The sequence below is a fragment of the Oryzias melastigma genome, linkage group LG17 (assembly GCF_002922805.2).
Source record: "Oryzias melastigma strain HK-1 linkage group LG17, ASM292280v2, whole genome shotgun sequence".
Taxonomy (NCBI): Eukaryota; Metazoa; Chordata; class Actinopteri; order Beloniformes; family Adrianichthyidae; genus Oryzias; species Oryzias melastigma.
In genome coordinates, this window is record NC_050528.1 from 29,556,608 (window position 1) to 29,584,129 (window position 27,522).

The window sequence follows — 27,522 nt, forward strand, 5'->3', positions numbered from 1 at the left end:
ACGTTCCTTTAGAGGTAGATAGGGGGCGCATGTTGCACCAGTGTGTCTGGCATCTACTTGAGTTTTTTCATTTTTGTTCTGTTACAACGGTTTTGCACTAAGTAGTGGGACTGCTGTTCATGTTTACTATTGTTTACACTGAATCTTACAGATAATTTAAATTCAGTTGGTGTCAATCCTTGTCAAAGACATAGTATTACTGATTTCAGTAATGTTGCACAAAGTGTCTATTATTTTTTGCACAAAATAAGACACAAGTTGTTTATTATGATTGTGTTCAAGCTGAAAAATCGGGATTCATAGAACCGTAGTTACATACGTAACTTTCGTTATTAGAGATGATTTTTTAAAATAATCACAGTGCCACGATATCACCGATATTGTAAGTCATGTATCGCGTATCACATCGTATCGTGAGGTACCCAGTGATTCCCATCCCTAGGCATATAGGACTATCTAATGTCCCAGATTTCAAAAGCATTCGGAACACCATGCTCTCTAGCTTTTTTATTTTATTTAATCAGTGAATATGACGTCACCCATTAATGTACGTTTTTGTATTTTTCTTATTTATGAATCCACTGTGTTCTGATGATGAAAATGTGGATACTTCATTTAAAAAAACAAACATTTTTTTGCAAAAATTGTTCAAATCCAGTGCATTGTGGTCTATAGTTCCCAATCTAGTGAGAATTCGTGCACACTAGTTTTTACAAAGAATTCTGTGAGATTTCTAAGGACATTGAATATTGGAATGTAGATTGACTACAAAATGGCAAACACTATATAGTGCACTAAGTAGTGAGTAGTGAAGGAATTTGGACATAGCGTTTGTAAAATCTTAAAAAGGTGAGAAGAAAGAACACTGTAAAAAGTGAAACATTGGGTCAATTAACAAAAGTTCTATAATTTGTAACATTTAACATTATTAGTTTTCATCATATTAACATTTTGAGTTGATGGTTTTCTCAACTTAAAACTTAATTTGATAAAAAATATTTTTAAATGTAACAAATTACAGCGCTTTTGTTAAGTGATTCTATGTTTTTTACAGGTAAGGAAATAATTAAATGTGTTTTTTTTGGAGGATTTAGTAAGAAAATTTGAGTCAGTTTAACCCAGACATTCATCACAATATTCACAATGACTTATCTTTTTATATGAACCTGTAAACAAACATAATTCCAGACAAAACTGGATCCACTTTCTGAAACAAACCGACAAACTCAGACTTAAACTGTGCAGTAAAGACAGAGACATCGCTGACTTCCTGACAGTCTTCTTTGCGTTGCTATTCAGACGTAGCCAGAGCCTGAAATTGGGTTCAGCTACAGCTGTCTGTCTGTCAGATGACATGACACCCAGAGTAAATAGAACATTTCCACAATGTCTTTCCTGTTTGCAAATGATAGGAAACAATTTTTCTTTTCTGTCTTCAAATAAAAATATATATATACTTACGGTGACTGGTGGGTGTAATTACAAACAAGCTGGAGGTAAAGAAGGTAAAGCTGCACGTAGCTGCACATTTAAATCCTCTAACCACAACCTGCAGCAGCTTCTTTTGATTAGCTTTGGGTGCAATCACCGGAGCTCTAAGTGGTTTTCTGTAGGTGGAACGCAGGTCCTTCCATACAATCAAGGCTTGATTAAGGTTATCACTTTATCTCCCCCTCTTTTTAAGCTTTTCACACAGTGTGTTAAAAAAGGAAATCTTCAAACTCGGAGTGCCACGTAGTGGATTGAATGTTAAATGCTTCCCCTGAAAAGAGAAAGTCAAGGTCTTCTTTCTGAAATGACGAGAACCGTGGCGGCAAAACTCAGTATTTGTAGTCTGGAACTTTCAGAATAGTACGAGACTCTGAGGAGGGATTGGAGTCTCTAAATTATTGACCTGTGAGAAACATCACACAGTGCTGCTACGTTCTATTCTAAAATGCATTTGTCATATTTATGATTATCTATTAGTTAACGGTTTAAAAAAAATGTCTAAAGTATTATTCGATAATTGTCTGTCATTATCTTTATGTATAAAAAGTATTTTCTAAGTATAAATGTCATGTAAACATGTAGTATAGCAAGACAAATGCTGTGCGTTCTTAAATGAAGTCTCACTACATTTTTTAGTCTTTTTTTCAATTTAGTTATAAATCTTTAATGAATGACTGGGTAAAAGACCAGCTAGTTAAGGCTACCTCTCATATTTCTAAACACTTAAACTTTAGTTACTTGTTATTTTAAAAAAAAACTGTGTTCTACATGTTGCTTTTCCGTTACAGAAAACATTACAAACATTTTGGTGTTTAGTAAATCTGAAATCAAAGAAAAAAAACATAAACAAATTTTTAATAAATTCTTGCAGTTTAATTTACAGAACCACTTTTATATCATCTTTTGATCTATTTTCAAGTGTTCCCTTTTAATTATGATTATGCCGTTTTTAAGCCAAAATCAATAACCTAACATTAGCTGAGCAACAACACTGGTTATCATTTTTGGGGCTATCCAGTTGTACAGTTTAGATCCAGATTCCAGCTCAGACCAGGAAAACAAAGATGTTCATGGATCTATTTGTCTGTAAGTGGATGGAATAGAATGGAAGAAGTGAACTTTCTATGTAACATAAATAATCTTTGTCAAACTTCCTGATTCACAACAATTTGAATAAAGAAATACTCAGAAATAGGCTTACTAAGCCTATTTACTTTGTATTTGTCGTCCATCATCAGAAAAAAAGAACATTACACAATTTTCATTGGAGTGGGTGTTGAAAAATAACATCACTTCAAATGTAATCTCACTCCTTGACTTTAGGAAAATGTGTTTTTATATTTGATTAGTTTCACAACATCACAATATTTTTTTTATGGTGGCCGAAAACCGCCACCGCAATAAAAGAAATAACAGCAAACAAAAAAGAAAAAAAAAGTAACTGTAAACATAAAAGTGATCTCAGCAAAAAACAAGTGATGCAAACAAGAAAGTTACAACAGAAGTCAATTATTGGGGATTGTTTTTACTAACAGACACACCAAAAGTCTGGTTTTTGTGATAAATTTTTTGTTTACCATTACTTTCTATTTTTACTGAGATCGCTTTTTTGTTTACATATATATATATATATATATATATATATATATATATATATATATATATATATATATATTTTTTTTTTTTTTAACTGCGATGGCGGTTCTCGGCCACTGTATTTTCTCACAATAAGTTTCTCAATACCACAAAAAAACATAATGACAAACCAGTGTTTCACTGCTTTGACTGTGGTTCAGTAGTTGGGAGGAACAGAGGGACGGAGAGGTCTGAGATAACCTGTGTTAAATGATTGTGTTGCTGCTGCCAAGGCCGTTTCTGCAGATGTCCAGGTTGTGTTTGGAGATCTGGAAGGATGGAATGTTTCTGGAAGAAGTATGATGGAGAGGTGGCACAATTAAGAAAGCATCCCAGATGTATTCTTAACCCTTTAACACCTGAGGAGTTGCTAGTGACTTTCCTACACGATCAACGTAATTCCCACACACTTTTCTCCTCCACAATCTACTGGAATTACGTTGATTGTGTTAACAATTAAAAAATTACACTAAATCAGAGAACACAAAGACTGGAGCTCCGGTGTTAAAGGGTTAATGAATGCAGCCTCATTTAAGTCACCTTGAATCCTTTGATGCTGTGAAGAATATGTAATAATGAGCACAAAGAGTGTCCTGTGTGAGCTTTGTGCTCACCCGCTGACACCCTGCTGGACAGCAGAGCTCTGATTTCACCCTGTTGGCCTGATGAGAAAACAGTAACTGCTGGTCGGGCTCCCAGGTTTCAGTGAAACCTCTGGGATGCTTGAGAAATGATTCTCCCTGGAACCTTCCTCCACTGCTGACAGACACTAACAAAGACACTGATGGATGTTCTCAGCTGACGGAGCACAGCCTGCTGGCTGGTGTTGCAGCACGACAGTGTGGATAAAAGTGTTTGGATCCTGAAAACCTGCATGATGCTGATTTTGATTCTAGGGATTTAACTTTGGGTTGCACGTTTTTGCAGAGCAAAAAATATTGTTTAGCCTTATGTTTTATAAAGATTGTGTTTTTGAAGACCCACTTTGATAAATGTTTTTATTTTGTTTAAAACAGCACCATCATAATTTAAAAAAAAAACTGGGAATGCTTTAAAAACAGATCAAAAGATGATCGGAGTGACATTCTAATGCAAATATTTTCTCCTTCGTTATAACGCTTTTCCTCTGTTGTTTCTAAAACTTGCCTTTTTTGTCAATTTGCGTTTTTCGTGATTCTCTAACTGTAATTCTGCACAGATACCTGAGAAAAAAAAGTGGAAACAAAGTGTTCCTGAGAATACACATCACTGAGGATTTGTCCTGGACTCTACAAACAAACAAACACATTGGAAAAGAAAACTCAGCAAAAACTTCTTGAGGAAGTTTGGTGTGAACATCAGCATCCTCCTAAACCTCTACAGGTGAACCATTGAGCGTCCTCTGACAGACTCTATCACGGTGTAGGATGGGAATTGGGAATCTACAGTATTTTCCCTTTTTTTTACTGCATTTCACATATTCTTTATTATTTTGCCACTTTTCTATCTGTAGTTTTGCAATCTACTACTGCTGCATGCTATGAGTAGCTTGCGATTACGTTATGAAGTCATAAAGTTTTAGTCAGGAAAAAGTTTTTGAAAGCGATACTGTTAGTTCAGACCCAGATTAAGAGAGATTTCAGTAAAACTCAAGAGCCAAAAACGTATTTTCTAGAGTTCACTTGTGAGCATTAGTATCTATATTTACATCTACACTGAAGGTGAAGTGAAAATCCCAACCAGTCTAACTGTTCTGGACACAAACATGTCTTCAACCTTGAGCGTCCAGGAGCTGGAGTGAGAGCTGGGTTTGTTTTGGAGCGGCTGCATCTGGATGGAGATGAATGTCTGCACACTTTGCCTCACAAACACAAACCACCCAATGTAGAGTCTAACAGTTCTATTGAGAAATCAGAAACAGTCACTTCACCTGATGTGTTTCAATCTAACAAACTCAAACAATGACTTTTGATTGATGTATAAACATTTTTCCAACAATTCTTCTCATTCCAAACATTTCGTGGTAATTTTGACCTTGTGTTCATCTTGCATATGAAAAACAAACAAAATCTAACTCAACTCTACATCTGAAATTTACAGAGGACATCTCTAAGTTTCAACATTAACCAAATAAATGTTTCAGATTAAATAGAAAGAGTCTGAAGACAAAAGTGTTTGCAGTGATCTGAGTATGAGACACAGTTGTGATTGATAAAAATGAAAAGTGCTGGGCTGCAGGACTGACATCTAAACGATGATACGAGAGGATTAACATGTAAAATGATTTAGTTAACTGCATAAACAAAATGAAAAGGACGTGGATAATCTGGGACATGAGTTTAATATAAACCAGCATCTAATGAAGTCTGGTTCTGGCTGGTTTCCAGTCCTGGCTCGTTGGCTTTTAAACTTTAAAACATTTACATGCAGAACAATAGATGTACAAGCAGCACTAACCACAAAAACAGTCTGAATCTCACAAAAGCAAAATGCCAGATTAGATTGAGATTATTTGGATTTAATTAATCCTACAACGCTTTTGGTATAAAATGTTACGCTGTCACTTTTGCTGGGTAATTTTTATCCGATATAATATACCCAAAAAAAAGAATTTCTCACAAAAAATGGTTGAAAATATGACAACACATGATAAATTAGAGTAGTTATTTTATTTTCAACTGCGGTTTATGTAACAAAATGGAAAATAAATACATAGAAAGATCCTAAAAACAGGCTTGAAAATTTGTTGGAAAATGAGAAATTTGAGAAGAAAAAATCCTAAAAAAAATAAATAATGCTACTGGAGACCTATAGTCTTTGGTCCATCCATTCCTGGGACATGTGAGACTTTACTCAGGGACCATGACACTCAGAAAAATGTAACTTATTGACCATTATGTGAATACTTTTGCTCAGGTGAAAATCACCCAGCGACAGAGCTCTGGGGTTAAAGCCTAAAAAAAACAAAGAATTTCAGTTAGGCAGGAGTGGTGAGGTCTGTTAGTCAGACCTGTGTTTTGAAGTGAAACCTAATCACTGACGGGGATAATTTAAAACTGGAAAATGTCAGAATCATCCATCCATTATTCATCCATCATCCATCCATAATCACATGCACACCTGAGGACAGTTTTGAATCTTTGATCTTCTAAGTTTTTGGACTGTGGGAGGAAACCAGAGTTCCTTCACCATCATGCAGGCAGGACTGAATTAGGTCCTCTAGTGATGCTTTAGTTTAGAAATTATTAAAATTAAGAAACAAAAATGTTGAGAAAGTGCTTAACCGAGGAGTATTAAGCTCAAATATATTTGATTAAATGATAATGTACTAAATTTCGCTGCATAACTCTCTCATTATCTGTGGAATCAATCAGTCACCACAAGAATGCAAACCACAGGCTGGAGCCTCAAAACTACAGACAGATCTGCCTCCACAGGGTCTGAGGGGATTTTCACTTCTTGAAGGACCAAAACGCTTCTTCACTGAACTTCATTTAAGTCCTGAAAGTCACTCTGGCTGGACTCATCTGACTGCTGGGAGTTTCACCTGATTTGGAATGAATCAGTTATGTGACACTCTCATCAGTGTTACTTCAATAGGATACGATTCCAGTTAAGAGCTCCTATAATCTGTTGAAATGAACATCTGATCTGAAACAAAGGCAGAATTTTTCTCTGCTTCCAGTGACAAGTTGTGGGAACTTCAAATCAAAAGAGGCAGGCATATAAAAGAAGCATTGACTTGTCCTTTGTATACATTACAGAAGGGTTACATCTTTTTACAGCAGTGCAGGTGTAATTCAAGCTGCACCTAAAATTACTTTGGTAATTCAGAGATCTCAGTCAGGAATTTAAACTGTTTTGCTTGATAAACACCAGGATCAATTAAGCCTATTTGGTTTTCCAACATTTGTCGTTTTTAATCAGAAATCCTTTAGACTCAGATATTATTTTCTGTTATTGAATTTATAAAAGAAAAGAAAAAAAAAGCACGAGACAATGTAACTCCAGTGTGAGGCACGGCCTTAAAGTTTCCCCTGTGTTAATCATTGTGATCCAGTCTGGTACTCTACTGCCCCCTATGGATCAAAAGTCTCATGTCAGTTTCTAAGTTGTTAACAGAATAAATATTAAGGGAGTGTTTTTTTAAATTAGGATAAAATAAAAATGATAAAATACACATTTATTCATATTTATGTAACCTTGACAGATTTTCAGATAACCACAAATGAAGCTGTGATGTAATATGTTTTAGAAAATTACAAATAAGATGTTAAAAAAGAAAACAAAAGGAATAGGGAAACAAAAATATGCTACATTATAGCTAAGACACATCATAATTTATTTCAAAAGTTCTTTTTTCTATTTTTACATGTCAATGTCCAAGAACTGGATTAACTTCAGGGAGTTTATTTAAACAAGTGTTTAAAATGAAAAAGGAAATGACAACAAATTTGAATTGAAGTTAGAGGGCCCTGGTTTGAATGCTTGCTGAGTTACTTCTGTGTAAAGAATCAAAGTATTTATATTGCATGTCTGGATGGCTTAGTTATGTTTGGTGTAATCTGAATAAATTGCAAGAACAGAGAGTTTGGTTTGTGTGCATTTTCTAGAAATGAAACAGTTAGTTGGCCCAAACTCAAAAAATAACTTTGAATATCAGAGCCAAAAAAAAATCTAAGGCTTGATTCCTTTTGGGGGACTTTGGTTCAGAGTGAAGCCTCAGAAGGATGTGCTTCACTCCATCAGCGTACAGCCATTAGTGTGGATTGAATGGTGTTCCATAAACACTGTTATCACTTCATTACATTCTGTGAAAGCAGGGAGGAACTGTTGCAGCTGAAAGAGTCATTTTCTGATCTCGTCTTGGTTTGGATGCTGGGGAGGGAGGGAGGCACTAATCTTCATGACAGAGGGGGGGAAACAGGTGGGAGAAAAAGACCTGCTTCTAATTACTCAGACAGAGTGCATCCATCTTCATGGAGCTGCAAAATGACTGTCTGCTGCAGCTGCTGTCAGAGTCTCATCCAGAAACATGTCGACTGCTAAGTGAAGGCTGGAAGAGTCTCTTCCTGTTTATTTGACAACAAAACTGCAGAATAAAGTCATCTTACTAACATGTTACTGAGATTTAAATAAGGCAAAATCCGCCCCGTTTGTTATTAAACTTAGCGTTTTTCTCTCAAAAATGTTTTTACACCTCTTTAAACACCTTGTGGAGGTCCATTACCTGGAAGATGGTGTTTCTGAATCCTCACTGATGTGATCACACCAGTGCAGTGATTCTGGAGCTCTTCCTGTAAACTGTGTCACAGTGGATGTTTTCTCATATTTATTATTATCGTTTTCTCTGTTTTTAACTTTTTTAACACCAATTGAGTATCCCCTTCTTTTTTATTTAGCAACATTTTTTTTATTTCCAGATTTTAGTTACCAGCACTTTTATTAATATTTTAACAGTAAGTTTTTACCACGGGTTGTTTTAAAGGATGAGTGCTGCACTGACCAGGAAGCATTTTTACTTTCACTGTACCTGTGACAATGACAAATAAAGATCCATCCATCTGTCACAATGTCTACAGACATGAGACCTAATGTGAAAACAGACAGGAAATGGAACAATTGAGGTATTCCTACAAATAAAAACAATATAAAACATAGCAAACTACAGATGATAAAGTATAATTTCAATGAATTATGAGGAAAAAGGGACAGAAAAGTGTGTTCTGCAAACAGGTCTGCACCGCGAGTCATTATGATGTTAGGAGAATAGTTGGCCCTCGTGGACACTGAGAAGGTTAAAGAGGTGCAGAGAAACAAAGAACCTTTATATGGGCTGCCTCCCCAACGGCTCTTAACCGTCATGATTAAAGGCCAGCAGGCAGCGGCGGTGTCTGTGGAACAGCGTCTCCCAGCAGGACATCAGGAAGACCCTAAATGCAGCACATCCCACAGGGGAGTCACACACTACTTATGGCTTACTTTATGAAGTTGTTCCATTAAATCTATTTATTTGTTGTGACTCAACTGGAGGTTTTTTCCAGCAGTTTTCCAATAATACTGAAAAGATTCCTGGAAAATTGTAATTATTTTTCCAAGAATAATCTCTTCATAAAAAAACAGTTTATGGAATCTAGATTCATGTACATTTCATTGAAGAATAGATTATGTGCAAACGTACATGATAAATTATGATGGCTTGAGTTTCACAAAAAAACAAGGATTTTATGGGTAATAAACATACAAAAATGTTCCTGAAGTTTTGAGGGTTTTCACGGCTGACTGATTTATTTACATTAATGAAGCTGAAGGTCAAAAACTGAAATACTTGAAGTATTTTAACACTGAAATGCATTAAATTAAAACTTTTTGAACTTAAGTTTTGAAAAGTTTGTGAATTTTCCAACAGACGGCAGTGAACAAAATGTGGATGAGAAAAGAGTTTCATGATGTTTGGTTCAGACGATCAGACGCAGCCGCTCACAGAGTGATACGTTTTAATAAATATTGTAGCTGGAAGTGTGGATAAGACATTAAAGGATGTTTACAGTCACGGAGCCTTCTGAGGCCTGCCAACACGCGTTCTACGGCGGAGTAATTGAAGTGACATGAAATAGTCTGTGCAGGCGTGAATCTGCAGCTTTGAAGCCCATTAACACAGTAGTGTGATTGCTTTTGTGTCCTTCACTTGCTCTTCATTTGTCAAACACAGATGCTGTTTTATGTGCAGCTGCAGGAACATGAGACGACACAGATGCCGTTACAGTAAAATCACTACTGCCTTCTAAAATATTATATTTGTCCCTCTTCTCCTGAAACGTCTGTGTCTATTTTGTCACAATATGTCAGATAGTTGTTACGTTGATAAAACACAAACCAGGACAGAAATGAGACCGGAGATGTTAGAGGACTTCCTTCAGAAAGATCCGGTGGAGCTTCAGGAATGTTGCAAACTTTTCCTCAATACTGTGAGGAAGGAGCGACTCCAGTAACAGCTGTGTGTTGTGGTTCTGTCTCTGCTTCATTGTCCAGTTTAGAGGAGCATCACATCCATGTGAAGGCTAGCTGAGGAGGTCCGGCTGCAGGCCGATCCTCTGTAAGACGTCCTCTGGCATGCACAACACCGGGTTTACTGCTTTGACCTGTTCCTCGCCCAGGAGGGAGAGTCCAGCCACTCCGAACAGAGTGTGGAAAGGGTCCACCTTCAAAAACCAGAACCACAGACTTTCATGAGACGGAGGCAGTTTTTAACGAGATCACTTCTTCTGTGCGTTATCCCTCACCATGTCTCCTGGTCTGTCAGCGAAGCCTCCCGTCTCCTCATCCTGACAGGCCAGAATGAACTTCCGCAGTCTGGATTTGTCGATCCAGTGGATCCTGCCGATGATTTTCAGAGACGCCAGAACCCACCAGGAGTAGCAAACGTCTGGAAGCTGCAAAGACGGATGGCTTTGAGACAGGAGGTGCAAAACATTCACAACTTCATCCAAAAAACAGAGAGCTAACTGGATGTTTGCCCTTATACCACAACAAAATAACGTAATCGCTTTCCTCAACAGAATCCAGAAGTTTTAGGAATCTCTGTTCAATATCCCTTCACAAATTCCTGGATCTTAAAGTCATTTTAATGATTATTGCAGCATAAAAAGCTACCACTGTTTGCTACTAAAGTAGTGACAAGATTTGCTAAATTTAATGTAACTTCAAAACTGCAAAGACAGCACAGAAATATTAAAGCACAGCTTTGATGAAAGTCCTTATTCATCAGTGATTTATTTAAAAACAAAGATTTTTCCACAAAACTCAAACAGTTGTATAATAGTAGCATGCTTAGTACGTTTAACAGAAAAATAAACATGATATTCATGTTGAAAAGCTGAATTTGAACTATAGAATAAAAAGTAGGTCAGATGAAGTAGTTTTTAAATCAAATATATATAACATTACTATTACTACCATATTTTCCGCACTATAAGGCACACTTAAAAGCTTAAACTTTTCTGGAAAATCGTCTGTGCACCTAATAATCTGGTGCGCCTTTTGTGTGAACCAAGTTTCAAAATCTGTCAAGTTTTTTTGTACAACTTTAGGAAGTCTCCACTCGATTGACTGTCGGACCATTTCTGACACAGGAGCGGCACGGATGATCACCACCGAGTCACAGACTGAGGTTATGGCAGCAAACAGTCAAAGGAACGCCGTTAGACAAATCCTCCGTGTTTTAGGGACTCCGTACACATAATGGCGCAGGCCGGGTAAAGTTACGCTCTGAAATGCCGGTCGATGTTTCTATGTTTGTTGCACTAAGTTGGGTTTCTGCAGTAACGTGAGATGTGGTAAACTTTACCGCCATCCACATTGTTTCCCCAAGAGCACGACTTGCCAGAATCTCTGTCTGTGACCCACCAGTACCTTTAAAAATGAACACAGTGTGATCATCCAAGTGCTCGCCACTCCTCCTTTATCTGCGCCTTACAGTGGGGAAAATACGGTAATACACCTAGTTGTGTGACAACGAATGAGACTTTTTGGCTTACTTGAAAAAACATCTCCTTAATATCTGATAACAAGACTTTGGACACAACCTTCTGTCATTCTACATACATGTTTCATGGTTAAAAGGTTCTCAGCATTCATGCATTTTGTTTTCTGTTCCAACACAAACATTATAAGAAGAACTAAATTGTTGACCCCCATTCCACGAAGAACATTTCAGTGGCGAGCCCCATCTTTAGCTGGGATTTTGTTGTAACTGAGACTTTATCAGCCATGTCAATACAAGTAATGGAAGACAATAAGCTTATCTGATTGTCTACATTGATGACGTTCATGTTTGAGTTTCTAGACTTGATTGATAAAGACAGTTTGATGGTAAAACTTGTTCTGAATGAGAGAAATTTGCAAAGATTTAGTTGTTGTGTCAGGAAAAAGGAGCAGAATTTGGTTAAATTTATAGTGCAGTCAGAACATCTGGAAATCCTGAAGCAGCATTTTTGAAGCCAGCCCAGAAGCTACACATATTTCAAGTTTTTTTTTTTTCTTCTTCTTTAAAAGCTCAGGAATTAAGGATTATGTGTCGAGACATTATCCAAAAACCCTCCAAGTCTCTGAGGGCTGGTATGAAGAGTTTAGTGATCTCATTTATCAGAACTAATGTAAGCCTTCAATTCTCTTGAAGGTGTGTTTAGAATTCAACTATAAAAAAGCAGTTTCTCTGAATAGATTTCTGATTTAAAGTTTGAGGTTCTCAAACCTTCTCAGGCCTTCCGTTGAGTCCTCCGGACGGCAGCTGGCGTTCGCAGAGCCACCAGCCCAGCAGGTCTGCGTTCAGCTGGTGCAGCTGGCCGGTGAGAGACAAGAAACCGGTGCAGCAGTAGATCTGAGACCAGAACCAGAAGAAGGTTTAGAGTTTGGAGACAAAACTGAAGCTTGAAGATAAATACAGATACAGTCCAGCATCAGATTTGTCACTTCTTCATCAGACTGCAGAGCTATGACTTAAGGAGCCGTTTTATTTTTTACAAAAAAATGAGCCTTTGCCCAATGTTTCATAGAAAAATGACTCTTTAGATGTTCACCTGACCAGCGTGAGACTCCGAACCAGGTCTGCAGCCAAAACCTCCATCAAAGTTCATGCAGGACAAGACGAACTCCACAGCTTTGTCAACATTTATCATGTCCATCTTTCCCTTCAAAGACAGCAGAGTTCATTATATTGAGGAAGCCGGTTATACTGTTCAATATGAGATCTTTGTGGTTTATGATAAAAGACTGTGAAAAAATAAATAACATACCAGTAATGCAAGTGTGGCAACAGCACAGAAAGAAAACCGGGTGTCTATTTCCCCTGTAAAAAAGAAAACTCATTAAAAAGAATCTTTTTGTGATATAAAAGCTTCTGCTCTTTCATATTTTACTGGGTCAGTGGTTTATCACCGATGAACCTGAAATTTAGATTTTTTTATTTAAAGGCCAAACTGTGGATAGAAAAAGCAACTCAGAAACAGTTTAGAGTGTTTCAGCTTTCAAGGAGAAACAAGAAACTTTACAAAGATGATCAGCATCAAAAGCATCCTAAAGTCCTGCTTTTTTTTAAATTTCTACCAAGAAGATTGTCCAACAGAAAGAGAAGAACATCGTCCAGACGTTTGGCACTTTGGCTTTCCAAATGTCCAGATGTTTGGAAACCTAAACTTAACTGCTTTGGAAGCATTTGCACAAATTCACCTTTAAGAGGATTGAAATATGAGCTTTAGAAAATGTGTGAAATATTTTATAAAACCTGATGGGTGTTGTTTGATCTTTTTTCCTCCCTTCCAAAAACAAAAAAAAATGTTTTTTTAGGTGAGTTTGGCTCTTTTCCTAAAAATTTTATATTTTATATGAAGACACTATTTAATAGAACCCTAATCTGGCAAAATTGACTGTAATCCATTTTTTTTCTAATTTTTATTGCTTTTTTTCTTTTATTTATTCATTTTGTTTTAATCTTGAAAATTTCCACCATCTTCTTTGCAAATTTTAGATTTATTTCTGCTAACGTGCTCCAGTTACACTGTTCATAATGTTCCTGGAAAGCAATGTCAACAACTTTCAATCTAAGACGATCTTGTAGCAGCTGCTCAGGGTCAGCTTTTTTATTATAGTGTTGATTAAATAATTGCATGTAAAGCAAAGACATAAAAGCTTGAGAAATGTGGAGAAGTATTAACCACAGAGCAGCATGAAGCTTTAAATGACCTCTTAATATGTGATGCAATCAGTAATAATCCATAAAACTTTTATAAAATGTAATTTGACCTATTTGTCTTTTACCTAATATAAAATCTGACAATTGAATTCCACTCTAAAGTAACTCTTTACATTAAGATATAACTTTTAATTATTTTGTGCTCATTGAGATAGACTAAAATGAAGTTTCCTCACCCCATTTGTCTCCTGCAAAAGAGCCGTCTTCCTGTTGAAGCCCTTTGACATATTCCACAACTTTGTCCACATCAATGGCATCCAGGCTGTCATAAAGGCATAAGATCTAACGGAAGGATTGAAAAAAGTAAAGATGCTTAACTTTGTGTTATCACTTACAGTTTATGCGGACAAATGAGCTTGTAGACTAAAGCCAGCTATGATGCAGAATCTGAATGATTTCTGGGCTGGTCACCTGGACAGCACTGAGGGTGTAGAGCAGGTGAGGGTCGTGTCCGATGCTGGCGCTGAAGCCTCCGCAGTCATGCTGACAGGCTTTGATGAAATCTATGATTTCCTGCAGGTTCATTCTGTGCAGCTGACCCATCAGGTCCATTACTGTCAAACCCCAGTAGATCCCGCTCATCCTGAGGTACTCCGACAGAGTGTACTCCTGAGAACACAAGACACACGATCAGCGGCAAAGACACTGATGCTACTGGTACTTAGAAAACACACGTCAACAATTTGATCAAAGCAAAATCTTTGCTTTTTTAATGATATATCTGACTGACTATTAAATACATACATAAAACACAAGTCTAATAATTTCAGTAAATAGTTCTGTTTACTATCACCAAGCTGTTGATCAGCATTTTGTGGGAAAATGTTTTTCTAACCACTAGAGTTTATAGACATATATTACTTTGGAAATACATTTACTTTAACAAATATAATCATAAACAAACTGTTTTTATGTCTGTATTACCGGTTATAAACTGGAACAGTCCAGTTGTTGTGCATGTCATTTAGCTTAGCAGCTGTGTGTTCGCAGCAGCCTCACTCACATAGTCGTCCTTCTTGGAGCCGTAGGCTGCGATGTAATCCGCATGTTTGTCCAGCAGCAGCGCGCTGGGAGCGTCCGGCTTCAGAATCACATCTTTAATTTGAGTTCCCTGACCACAGCCAGTCACAAGACAAGTCAGACACGAAACATGGACGGAGAAACACCCCAAAACACCACTCAGCCAATCTGTCTGCCATTCAACGTCAAAGGAAACTTGTGCTATGAACACAAACACCTGACGAACACCAGCTTCACTACAAGTTGCTACATGCTAACACAGGCTAACTCTGCATTCAGCGTCTCGACTAGCTGCTTCTGACATAATAACGGCAATGTTACTGTTTAATTTGATACATAAAATAAACTAAATTAGGTTTCACTCCTGATTATATACTAACAGTACAGAAAACTTTAACAGTGTTAGAAAAAAAATTGGAAATTACCATTCTGACATATTCTGCCAGGACACTTCCGTCGTCTCTTTTTCGTCTAATATCAGTCTTAACTCCCACTAGTGTTTGGTGCCATACTGCCCCCTCTGGTCATCTGTAGTACAACAACTACAATAACATTTTTTTTGTCATCTTTATGCAAGTTTTTTTTTACCCATTGATTTATCAGTTGAGAATTATGGGTGAAAAACTTAAATAGCTTCGAGTCTGTCTACATATAGTTTAATATTTTTTGTTTGTTTGGGGTAAAATCATGCAGATAACAGCATTTTCTTTGAAATTGTCACACAAAGGGGGCTATGAATATGTTTAAACATTTTGTGTGTACTCATTCGAGACGAGAGTATTAACATATATATATATATATATATTAAAAACAGCTTCTACAGGTTGCCAAATTTTCTGTGAAATTGACCTTCATCCGGTTAATGGGATCCCATTGTGACTCAAACTTGTCCATAATGACCTTTTCTGCTTTCCATTTTTGTCATTTTCAAATGGAAATAATATTTTCTTTTAAGTAACTCTTATTACCATAAGGCTCCCAGCCTCTCACTATTTCCAAGGGTGCTAGACAAGACAAAGCAATATGGCACAGAAACACAAACATTATTTAAAATATGAAAACTTATTGTACATAAAATATTTTTCTTTTAAAGTAATAAACAGGAAAAGTTGCATTTCTTTCATTCTTTTTATTTAAACCCGTGTTGAAGAATAGTTGAAAAAAATTAAATAAAAAGAGGCACACAATGAATGGTATGATATTGCTTCACAGAGAGCCTAGATACCATCATACATGTCTTTAAATCTGAAGTACAAAGAGTTGCCTTTGTTGGCATAGGCACCAGCTCTCTACACATTCTAGTGGAAACATGAGATTAATCTCAACGGTTATTTTACAAAATAAACATTGAAAATTAGGCAAAACAAAGTTATTCAGGATTTTACTGCAGTATGGGGGTTGATACAGTCTAAAGTGATGCCTCTGTTTAAAATCTACACGACCAATTTTCACAGCAAACAGAGCAGAGCTGCACTGATTTGATACTTTTAGCTCTCTTAGTGTGGGACATGACATGCAAACTATCTTTGAAGCATATTTTTCCTTATGTGATTAACCGAAACAGGTTTCTGTGTCTTTGCCAGGAACTCCGACCTGCTGAGACCTACTGGACGGGTAATGACAAAAAAAATCCTCTCAGGATAGAAACTAAGTTAGCATGGATTCAGAGCTGTGTTACGTTGATCAAACAAAGCACGAATCGACAGCAAGGCAAACAACTGAGCTGCATCCTGACTTTTAACGGGCGGGTCTGTTTGAACAGTAAGATTGTGTACAGAAAAGCAGAGAGGAGCACATGGACCGTCCACTCAGCTGGGCTCATTTCTTATATTTTCCAAGGTGCTCTCTGGAAATGATCAGCCTTTGGATCTGAGCCGTTCCTTCATAGATCTGAGGGGAGAAAACAAAGCCATCAACAATCAGACCACTAAATCCATAGTGAAATCAGACAACGGGGAGAATAATAACCTGGTAGATCTTTGCGTCCCTCATCAGCTTCTCCACTGGGTAATCGCTGTTGAAGCCGTTGCCTCCGAAAACTTGGACGGCATCTGTGGCCACCTGGTTGGCAATGTCTCCAGCAAAGGCTTTGGCGATGGAGGCGTAGTAGGTGTTTCTGCGGCCCTGGTCCACCTCCCATGCGGCGCGCTGGTAGGCCATCCTGGCCAGTTCCACCTTCATGGCCATCTCAGCCAGAATAAACGACACCGCCTGGTGCTGGGGAGCCCAACCACAGCGTAAGAATCCTCTACTTATCACATGACTTTCATAGCACTATTATTGTCATAAATTGTTTACATTAAGAAAAGTTTAAATCTGAGGGCTGCTACCTCAGCAATAGCCTTGCCAAAGGTCTTCCTCTCCAGAGCGTAGTTGGTAGCTTCATCCAGAGCCCTCTGAGCCAGGCCTGTTGCTCCGGCTGCCACCTACACGATTCAAGCAGTTTTTATCCAACTTCAGGGATAACTGAAATCATGCTTCAATTTAGACTGAAAATGGGAATCAAAACGTCCTTTTAAATGAAGTATTTCCTGCTTTCTTCTCTGGTTCATTTAAGTTGAGGAAGAAATGATTCATATTTTGTTGGTGAGAAGGGAAAACAATCTACTTTTATTGATAAAAATAATCCAAATAAACTGAGGTGAAAGGTCAGAACAATCTGAGCTACATAAATACGTTGCCATGCTAGGTTTGTCTAATTCTTTTAAATCAGAACATTTCATAAAGGCCCGTTTTGTGCAGTCAGAGTTGGAATTTGCATCCCTAAACAAGAAGAATAAGTAAATAAAGCAATTTCAAAACTAAAGTGAAATTATTTTGTGACTAAAATCTCAACTAAAAAGCTTCTATTGTAAAGACAGAATCCTCTCTGGCTTTAGATGATGGTTTGCTTTGCTGCAGACATGCAAGCCAAAAAAATAAATCTACATTTCAATAAGTAGCAAAGTAAAACAAGAGATTAACATGACTTCTAAATGTGCTTTGTGTGATTTCAGAAATTCAAGTCTTTTATTTTGAAGAGCTCTTATTTTAATCATTTGAATTTTCTTTTTAAAAAAACTTGCCAGACAAAAGCTACAAAGATCTTACACAACAATGCTTAAAACACTATTCTTATAATCAGATGGACAGAAGAAACTGATCACAGAACTGACCGGTGGGCGGGTGTTGTCAAAGGCCCCCATGGCGATTTTGAAGCCAGCTCCTTCCGTGATCAGGACATTCTCCTTTGGGATCCTCACATCCTCAAAGGTGATGCCTCTGGTGTCAGAGCATTTCTGGCCCATGTTCATCTCCTGCAGGAGACAGCAAACTCACAGTCACTCGCTGAGCAGTGAAGTCAGTGACTGACTGATGGATAACAGTAGGTTTGTAGACTGAATCCTTATTTGGATTAAACTCAGCACACAGGTTAGAACGTTCAGTTCCAGCTGCACATGGAGACATTTTGTTCTGAGAACAAACCTAAAATATGTCATTTGTTTCTCTATTTAATTCTCACTTGATGCTTCTCTGTAGAACAGAATTCCACTAACATTTACATTTTGTCTCTTACTGATGCAGATATCCTCTCACCTTCCTTCCTACTTGAATTCCTGGAGTGTCTGCATCTACAATGAAGCCAGTAAAAGCTTTACCTGCTGGACATTTGGGATCTGGGTTGGTACGGGCCAGAAGGAAGTACCTGAGAAAAAAGAAAAAAGAAACTTGAGGGTTTTTATGTGGGAATTAAAAAAAAAATGTAAATATTATCTTTTTTTTGTTAAAGTAGCTTAAAGCTCAGCCTGTGTGTGTGTTCTCAAATCAACAGCAGCACTAGGAGAACGTACCAGTTTGCTTTCCCTCCGTTGGTGATCCACATCTTTTGGCCGTTAACAACGTACTCGTCACCCACCTTCGTAGCTCGCGTCTTGATGTTAGCTACATCAGAGCCCGCTCCGGGCTCAGTGACGCAGTAGGCCTGGAAAACAGGAACAAAAGAAGAGCTAAAACTGTCTGATATGAGTCAGGTTACAAACAAAAATCCAGTCAAAAATATATAAAAACACAAATGTATTGTCAGTGGTGAGGGTAGGCTTGAGTCATCGGCACAGACTTACACACATTAGAGGCTCCTCTGTCATCCTCCCAAGATACTTCTTCTTTTGTGCATCATTGCCAGCAATAATGACTGGCATTTGCTAGGAGACAGAAAAAGCAGCAGGTTAACTTTGAAGGAAATGAATGTCGAATGTGGATGTTTTGTGCCCACAGACATAAAATATAAACTAGACCACGGATCTGTAACCTTTAACACTTAAAGAGCCATTTGGGTCGATTTTTCACTAATCACATCCCAGTAGGAGCCACATATTCTATAGAAAAATAAGACTTTGTATTCAAGTTATTTTTATGAGAAATCTAAATAAACTATTATTTTTTTGGGCATGAATAACACAAACTTTAAGAGAATTTTTTTTTTTTCACAAGAGTTCCTTTCAAAATAAAACACTTCCTGTGTCACACTGGATCATCTTGATGGTAGGTAGTGTGAATTCAGTAATGAGAAAATAACTAAAACATTTCTTTAAATGTTTGTGGTGCTTCTTAGTCAGAAATTAATAAATTTAACTTTCTAAAATTAAAACAGAGTTAATCAACTGTATTTTTTTAACCTGAGATACACTAAAAACACTAGAATTTGTCAAAAGGTTTAGTTCAAACCACCATGGCTACTATGCTTTGGAGGCTTGCAGAGTAATAAGTTATTTTACCAGAAACGGAGACGTGCACAGATGCTTTTATTCAGCTCTTCAAAATGAATAAGCCCGATCTCAGTATCTGCGTCTTCCATTACGAGTTCGAGAAAAGTTTATGACAGAAGCTCCCCCCACACGCGGCAGGAGCTTCGAGTTTTGGATAATCGTCAAGAAGAAACTTAGACGAATGTTAAAACAAAGACGACTAAAAAATGAGTGAGCGAGGAACGCAGCGGCCGCAGGGGAGGAGGAGGAGGGGGTGATCCGCGGTACAGGTGTGGCCTAAACCGTGGCTCCAATGGACCACGGATTATTCATGATCTGTTACACCCCTAATATTTATCCTTTTTGATCGTTGTCATCATGATCAGTGTGTTTCATGGAGAAATACGCCCAAACCTTTTTGTTCTTCTTTTTTACTTACATTTAAAACCAGATTTAACCGTCGGTGGTTAAGTTTGAGTGGAAGTCAATGGCTTGGAGTGCCTTAGTTTCATGTGCTAATTTGGACACAGCGCCACTCACCCTAACTGGTGGGTGTGTGTAACTGCAGTTACAAATGACTGAAAGAGCGCAGTTTGGGAAAACTTTATCATGCGTTTGATTGAACGCAGGAGCTTGTAAATTAGGTGGTGACGGCCGCCACCAAATTCTCTATGCGGGAAAAACCCTGGAGATCCATTGAAATACCTTCAGGAGATTCAAAATTAAAGAAGGAAAAAATCTGTCAATCTGACCAAGCAGGAATCAAAGCTTCAGCTAAATGAATGTTAGTGAAAAATGTTCAAAAACAAAAGAGACTTACTCCCAGAGAATTGGCCTCTATGGCGGTCTGCATCCCTGTGCAGGCGTAGGCCAGCTCCTCTGTGATGAGGCAGCTGTCAAAGATGGATAACCCCATTCCACCTGACAGTGAAGGGCGGGAAACAACACACCTTCAACATGGAGCTCAAATGATAATGAGATCAAATGTTTATTTTTGCTGTATAGATAAATGACCCCATCACATCATTTTTCTAGTCAAGACAGAAGTTAGGACTGTCTAAATGGGTTAGGGTAGTTAACAAAACCAGGAGGAGTACCGTATTCCTGTGGAATGTGACCATTGATGAGTCCAAGCTCCCACGCTTTCTTGATGATCGGGAATGGATACTGCAACACAAAAGGAGTTCAAACAACTCAAATACATCTAATACATAAAATATTAAATGTTCAATATTAAAACTTGTTTTTTCACCATATTAATCTATAAAACTGATTTTAGTTTACAGTCTTATTTCTTCCACACTCACTTCACCACTTCTGTCATAAGCAGCAGCAACAGGGATCATCTCCTCACGAGCAAACTTTCTCGCCAGCTGCTGGAACTCTTTCTGTTGATCCGTCATCTCTGAAGGTGGAGTCAAAGGGACAAATCATTCCTGTTCAGTTGAGAGGAACTTTTCCAATCTAACTGCAGACTGAAAATGTACCCAACAGTCAACTAAGCTCAGCTAGTATTTATTCAAAGTCAATAAATGTCTAGTAGATTGGAAGGAATTTATTTATTTATTTATTTTACTGGCCCTGAAAGTTTTGTTTAATATCATGCTCTAAAGCCAACTTACCAAAGGAAAACCCAAGAGACCCATAGCTGCTGGAGGCTGCTGAGGCTTTGGCTGTAGCAGCGCTGGAACTTTGCAGACGGATCCCCGACTGCAGGCTGGCTCTGAAAACCTTCAAGACAAAAGAAATCATTGCTGAAGTCACCTTCAAATCATTCAGTCTTAAAGAGGTAAACGTTAAAGATCCTGTCAGATAAAATTGTCCTCTCCGTGAACCGCCACGATGAAGTGATGGAGGGTTTGAGAGCTTGAGTGATCCAAGGAGATAAGCTACTGGGCTTTTGCCCCTGGTAGGGTCTCCCCATGGCAGACAGTTCCAAGGTGACAAGCTGAACAAACTGCAGTTCCATTTTTTTAGAAATACAGGGTAAAATTCCATCACAATGCCAAGATTGACATCACAAAGGCCCCACTCCAGAGCCAGGCCTGGGGTTGGGGCTCTCAGGAAAGGGCACATTGGCCAGGACTTGTCCTATGGGTTGGTAGGGTTCAGGACTTAGGAACAAAGTAGGATCACTCTCCTGTGGGGCCACCACCTGCAGAAGAGCTCAAAAGGGGGCCAGTGCAATGTGGTTTGGGTGGAAGTGGAAGGTGGCCGTCTCAGTGGTCAAAACTCTGGTCATAAAACCACATATATATATATATATATATATAAACTACGCTCAACATTGTTTTCCTGATATTTAAATCGTTGTGAGTCAGTGTTACGGCCCTGAGCCATATTTCTGTCTTTCTGTTTGTCTGCCTTTGTCAGCAAAGGAAATAATGCTGTTTGAAAAAGAGTTTTATTTGTGACAAAGAAAACGTGTCAGGTGAGCCACAGGCTCCCTGCAAATAGAACTATGTGTGCCCTCTTTTTCAAAAACAATGTTTTTTTCTTTGGGCTAAAAACAGTATAATCACAACTAAAAGAGCACTGGGAATGCTTTTACAATTAATAAAAGGAAGTTGATTAGAGTGGAAATTTAAAAACCACTGAACTAGAACAGAAAGATCTCTTTTAGGCAAAAATAAACTAAAATCAACCTAAAAAAAATTAGGAATGACTGAGAAAGACTGATTCTGGTCTTTGCATATTACCGGGAGACCCGTACCAGCATGCATGTGAAGGGGGATTATATATTCTAAATTCTGCATGGTCACTTTACAGAGTAAAGATTGAACAGAATACTGAATCTTTATTTAGCTATCAAAGGGCCAGTACTGTATTACATAACCTGTACAACATATTACCCTTTTTTTTAAGTTTTAATACATAAGAAAATAAGTGGCAATATTCAATTTAAGGTTATATTAAGATGTAATAAGAAAGACTAGATTAGAAAATAAACATCAGTGGTTTTAAATGTTAATCTTGTGTTCATTTTAAAGTAATTTGAAGACCACTTTACTTGGAAAAAGGAGAAAGACTGAACCATTGAATCTACTAGTAAACGCAGCACTCAAACCCACACACAGCACCGCATTTACATCTTCTGTAATGAAGTTCACATTGACAGAGAGAATAGTTCGCATTTCAAACAACATACTGTGGATAACAAGAATGTTTGGCACAACTGTGCTAATCAAGGCTAATGTCACTGAAATCTTGGGATCCATAGTTAGCTAGCTCCGTGTTTGAATTGAAAAGGCGTCATTTTATCAAATTAAAACAGATTTACTGACAAGAGGAACGTCAAGATTGAAATCAAATTGTCACACTGTGCACTAAACGCTAACATTAGCAAGATTTTAGTCGATGTTGTTATGCTAGCTAGCGTTAGCATGTGACGTAACAACTAAGTTTTGCACTGAAGTCAAAAAGAAAGAGAAAATGTTAATCTGTAGGACATCCACAAAAGAAGGCTCCATTTACGTCAAACATCAATGTATTGACGACGACTTAAAATCAAGAAACCCACCTTACTGAGGAGCATTGTCCTGATGAACCTGCAACAGACACAAACCGGAGTCGTCACCTCTGCTCTACTTTAGTGTTTGATCGTCTCCTAAACCAATCACAGCTGCGAAGTGGGTCACGTGGCACGCCTTGGCGTCAAAGCGCTGCCCTTTTCTCTAATTATTCACCTATCAAATCACCTTCAGCTCCTGTGTTCACAGCAGGTTGATTTATGGAACTTTTTTTTGTCTAGAGAAGCAAACGGAAATCAGTCGCTTAATAACAGGGATTAAACCACGTCTACACAAAATGTTCATACTAAAACGAAAAAAAAGAAGAAAAAAACAATGAACCAAAAAAAAAGTAGACAGACGGAAATATATCTGACATGAAATAAAATACGAAAATAATTAATAATATTCTGTTTTTTTCTGTTATTCTGTGTTTACCATCATAAAAAGCTGTAAAACAGAAGTGTCGCTGTAAAACAGCAACTTAGCCAGTCGGGGGCGGCAGAGGGATGACACACTAACAAAATTATTTGGACTTGTAGAAGTGAATTTAAACGCATGCAACAAAACAAACGTTAACGCCTATTGCATTTTTTTACTAAATAACCATGAAATTTCCTCTCATGCATGTTCAAATGCATCATTTAGGTGAAACCACCCTCAAAAATGTTTGAGCTTAATTAAAGGTATAAAGGCTGACCTTGTGACCCCATACGGCCAAATGATTTTATTGATGAAGAAAAATGAAGCAGCTGGTAGGATGAGTGAAAATATTCTTTACACACACACATACACACAAACCAAAGCAGATTGATTCACAGATGTGGAGGACTGTTGTGTAATGTGTAATGACATCTCCATGTCTGGGTTCATGAGATCATTCAGAGACTCCACCAATACAGTAAGCTTCACCCCTGCAGCGGGGGGCTGTGTCTGAATGATAACACCTTTAGCAGTACTTCCATCTCTGTGAATCAGTTTGACAACTTGCGGTCCCGCATTACACTGGGGTCACACCGGACGCGGAAGCGCCGTGAAGCAGCGCGGAACGGAGTGCGCTTCCATTCGGCGGCCATGTTTACCCAGGCGCATCGGTCACACCAGGAGCGGCCCGGAGGGTCCGAGCGGTGCAGCGGAACATTTCGGCGTCTGGTCTGTTTTTTCCGCGAGTGCTCTGCGTCAATACTGGCAGGAAGTTAAATCAAAATACATGAGAAAATCCGGTTTATTTTCAAAATAGAACCAGTTTTTCACAATAAAACGCCACGATTGACAAATGTGATCATGTTTTTGTGTCTAAACAGACTGTAGAGATGAAAATATACATATAATCAAAACACACAGACACGCGTGCTCGAGAGCCCCCACCCCGGAAACCACAAATCTCCGGAGCGGGTGTGCTGGGCTGCAGGGTTCTGGGAGTAAAAAAAGCAGGGCAGACGGGGTCCCCAATGCAGTGGGGGCACACTGGAGCGGGGTATGGGGCTGTGTTTGAACGAGAGAGAGGCAGAGGAGTGGTTCTTCTTGGAAGAAACATCAGGTAATATTTTTAGTTTATTAATTTACCGACGGAAACACGTGGGAGCGCGTGCGTGCACACTGACACACAACAAAACAGACAGACACGCACACGCGCGCACAAACAGATCAATGAAGTGGGCTGACTGCAGAGTTGGGGGCGGGGTCTGTGTCAACAGGAGAGACCATCCCCTTTTAGCAGAAACACGGGGTGATGTCTTGGTTATTGACTTATTACTCATGATGGCAAAAAAAAGCAATAGCTCTAGCAGAAGCACCTGTCGACCATTGCGGAAAAATTCGCGTCTGGTGTGACCTAGAGAGCGGAGCGGACTCTTTGCGGCGTTTCCGCGTCCAGTGTGACCTCGGCGTTAGTCAGATTTACTTTTAGCTTATGAACCTCCTAGAGCTCTCAGGTCTTCAGACGCGGGCCTGCTGGAGGTCGCTAGAGTCAGGACAAAAATCCACGGCGAGGCCTCTTTCAGATATTATGGGCCTCGTCTGTGGAACAGCCTGCCTGAGGACGTGAGGGCTTCATCCACTGTTGAGGTTTTTAAAAAGAAACTGAAGACACATTTATTTAATTCAGCTTTTATGTAGATTGTATTTGGGATTTAGGATTTTATTTTATTGTATCTTAGTATGTATTTATTTGTTTTATGCCATTTACTAAAGTTTTATTTTTTATGCATTAACATATTATATTTTATAACACTACATTATAGCTGTTTTTATACTTTTATACTTTATCTGTTTTATATTGTGTCTATTTTATCAATTATTTTACACTTTATACTTGTACACGAGCGTCTTCTCACTCTTGGCTGGGGTGTGTGTGTTCGGGCTCATGGGGATGGTCCTGCTTGTCCTCTGGCCTTCCTTGTTCTGTGTCCCCTGAGCTCCCTAGCTTTGTGTTCCCAGTTGGGTGCACTGGGCCGGGGGGCTGGGGGCTTTGGGCTGGAGGGTGCGGGGGATGAGCGGGACGTCCTCATGTTGCCTAGATGATGACACTCCAGCCAATAGGAGGACAGGGTGGACAGCGCCTTCAGGTTATTCGTTTGTGATCTGCTTGCTTTTCTATTTTATCTGTTTGTTTCTGTTTTTATAATTATGAGGGGCTTATCTTATTATATTATTGCATGTGTGGGGTATAGTTTTTCTTGTATTTTTATTTGTTTTATGTACAGCACTTTGAGCTGTTTTTTTAACTGGAAAGGTGCTATATAAATAAAATTAATTTGAATTTGAATTTGAGGGAAAAATAGAAATAACAAAAGAATAAGTGAAACTTTTGTTTTTGTCTCGACACAAAAAACGATGAATATCAAAGTTCAGGAGGAGAACAATTAGCTTCTCCCCCCATGTTGATTTGGATTTCACCTTCTGATCTTGTAGTTAAACACATTACAGATCAAAGTTGAGTCGCGCTGAGCGCAAGCACACATGCAGCCGGGCATGCACTGATTGCGCGTGGGTGCAGAGCGGACAGAGTTCAAGAGAAAGACAGAGAGAGACTCTGAGGATTAATCTGATTATGATGTTTTTTTTAGGTTTTATATTTTCCTTGGAAAATGTCATTGCCTCTTAAGTATGTTTAAATCAATACACAAATATTTGGGTTATTGTGAGCAGGGAGGACCAAAGGTCATTTTGGGTTTCATGTTTCTCTATTCAAGTTAAATGACAGCACAACAACATTGTATCTGGCGAGGGTGAAGTATTTTTTACGACGAAGTATTAGGGCCACCAAAAAAAAAAAAAAAGTGATATTACGAGTTTTTTTCTTGTAAATTTACGACTTTAAAATCTCGTAGATTTACAAGTTTTTTTCTCGTAAATTTATGACTTTAAATATCGTAGATTTTTTTTCATTTGTATCTAGATATAGATATACACACAGCGGGTCAAAATATGGATGGGTGGATAACTTTTCTATGTAAAATCATGAGAGCTCTTTCCTTCAGGCATCCATTTATTTTAGGCAAACAAAGTTACAAACATGAAGCCAAAAAGACTAAGCTCTAAATGAATCATGAACACACTGTAAAATAACACAAATACAGAATACATCCATGGTAACTGCAAACTAATTTCTCTTATTACTGCTAAAGCAGACAAACTATCTGGTACAGTAATCCCAACTACCATCATCAAGGTCACACCAGAAGTAGGAATACCCATATTTAGCACAGTTGCGCTTAGAGCTGCAAAATTTCCCACTGTTTGTTTTCCCTAGAGGCAGTGGAGGGCTGCAATACTGCCAGCTGCTGTCTGTGTTGCACCAGTAATATTCGTACCAACCATGATGTCCACAAGTGTGGTCCTTCTTACACCTCTGTCCGTCTACTGCTAGATCTGAGTATGTCGGTGAACAGCGTGCTGTCATGCTCCCAGTGGAACAGTAGTAGTCTCTAGCTGCATCGTTGAAGAGGCAGGAGGTGGCACAACCATCTAAAACCTCTGGGGCAATTCTGCAGACAAGCCCCTGAGATGTTTGCCTTTTGCGCCGCAGCTCTCTCACAGGTCCAGCAAAGGGTGTAGACAGTATGCAGGCAAGTCCAGCGGTTAGTTTCATGATCTCCATCCCCCTTAACCATGATTGTACGCTGTCATAGATGAAATCTACTTTGATATCAGTAATCTTTACTCTTTTCGCAGGGTATCTTGTACCTTCATCATCAGAGAGACTTAAAGACGTTTGCCAAGTGTTCATTACTTCTGGGGTCATGGTGAGGCGCTTACCCATTGGCTGCTGAACTGTATTATGTAGTCTCTTCACCACTCTCTCAGATTTCCGCTTGTTATTTGGAAAGGTACAGTCATCCTCAAAAATCTTTAAATTGTTGCTGGCGTAACGGCTAGACAAGTGGTTTGTCAGATCTTCTATTGTTTTGAC

The 27,522-nt window shown here is 38.4% G+C and overlaps 3 protein-coding genes across 4 annotated transcripts; all 3 read right to left on the reverse strand.

The window, feature by feature from the left end:
- Positions 1-9,585: 9,585 nt before the first annotated feature.
- On the reverse strand, positions 9,586-15,428 carry rabggtb (Rab geranylgeranyltransferase subunit beta). Its single transcript, XM_024281916.2, has 9 exons — positions 15,301-15,428; positions 14,859-14,966; positions 14,267-14,464; positions 14,032-14,137; positions 12,900-12,952; positions 12,684-12,794; positions 12,359-12,484; positions 10,389-10,538; positions 9,586-10,307 (listed from the first exon to the last, which is right to left on the reverse strand). The coding sequence occupies exons 1-9, from the start codon at positions 15,301-15,303 to the stop codon at positions 10,167-10,169; spliced, it is 996 nt and encodes a 331-aa protein (XP_024137684.1). The 5' UTR covers positions 15,304-15,428; the 3' UTR covers positions 9,586-10,166.
- Positions 15,429-15,984: 556 nt separating this feature from the next.
- acadm (acyl-CoA dehydrogenase medium chain) lies at positions 15,985-23,273 on the reverse strand. Of its 2 annotated transcripts, XM_024281821.2 has the most exons (12): positions 23,120-23,273; positions 21,222-21,330; positions 20,907-21,004; positions 20,697-20,766; positions 20,420-20,520; positions 18,976-19,056; positions 18,706-18,836; positions 18,452-18,560; positions 18,031-18,171; positions 17,206-17,301; positions 16,844-17,092; positions 15,985-16,765 (listed from the first exon to the last, which is right to left on the reverse strand). In XM_024281821.2, the coding sequence occupies exons 1-12, from the start codon at positions 23,132-23,134 to the stop codon at positions 16,694-16,696; spliced, it is 1,272 nt and encodes a 423-aa protein (XP_024137589.1). In that variant the 5' UTR covers positions 23,135-23,273; the 3' UTR covers positions 15,985-16,693. The 2 variants fall into 2 exon arrangements, with proteins under 2 accessions (XP_024137589.1, XP_036072131.1); XM_036216238.1 differs by lacking the exon at positions 23,120-23,273 and having other exon boundaries at positions 21,222-21,351.
- Positions 23,274-26,585: 3,312 nt separating this feature from the next.
- Positions 26,586-27,522, reverse strand: LOC112152215 (endonuclease domain-containing 1 protein; the record flags this gene model as incomplete). The annotated part of the gene is given in 1 exon segment (XM_024281654.1): positions 26,586-27,522. A coding segment is annotated over 1 exon segment (777 nt), but the record flags the coding sequence as incomplete, so codon positions are not given.

Coding starts and splice junctions, on each gene's coding strand:
- rabggtb (XM_024281916.2), bottom strand. Junction 14,138..14,266: donor ACACCCTCAGTGCTGTCCAG/GTGACCAGCCCA, acceptor TCCTTCCGTTAG/ATCTTATGCCTTTATGACAG. Junction 12,953..14,031: donor TTTTGCAGGAGACAAATGGG/GTGAGGAAACTT, acceptor TCTTTTTTACAG/GGGAAATAGACACCCGGTTT.
- acadm (XM_036216238.1), bottom strand. CDS start 21,351: ATGATTTCTTTTGTCTTGAAGGTTTTCAGAGCCAGCCTGCAGTCGGGG. Junction 18,837..18,975: donor CAGAGGAGCCTCTAATGTGT/GTAAGTCTGTGC, acceptor CCTGTTTTCCAG/GCCTACTGCGTCACTGAGCC. Junction 18,561..18,705: donor AACGGAGGGAAAGCAAACTG/GTACGTTCTCCT, acceptor CTTTTTTCTCAG/GTACTTCCTTCTGGCCCGTA.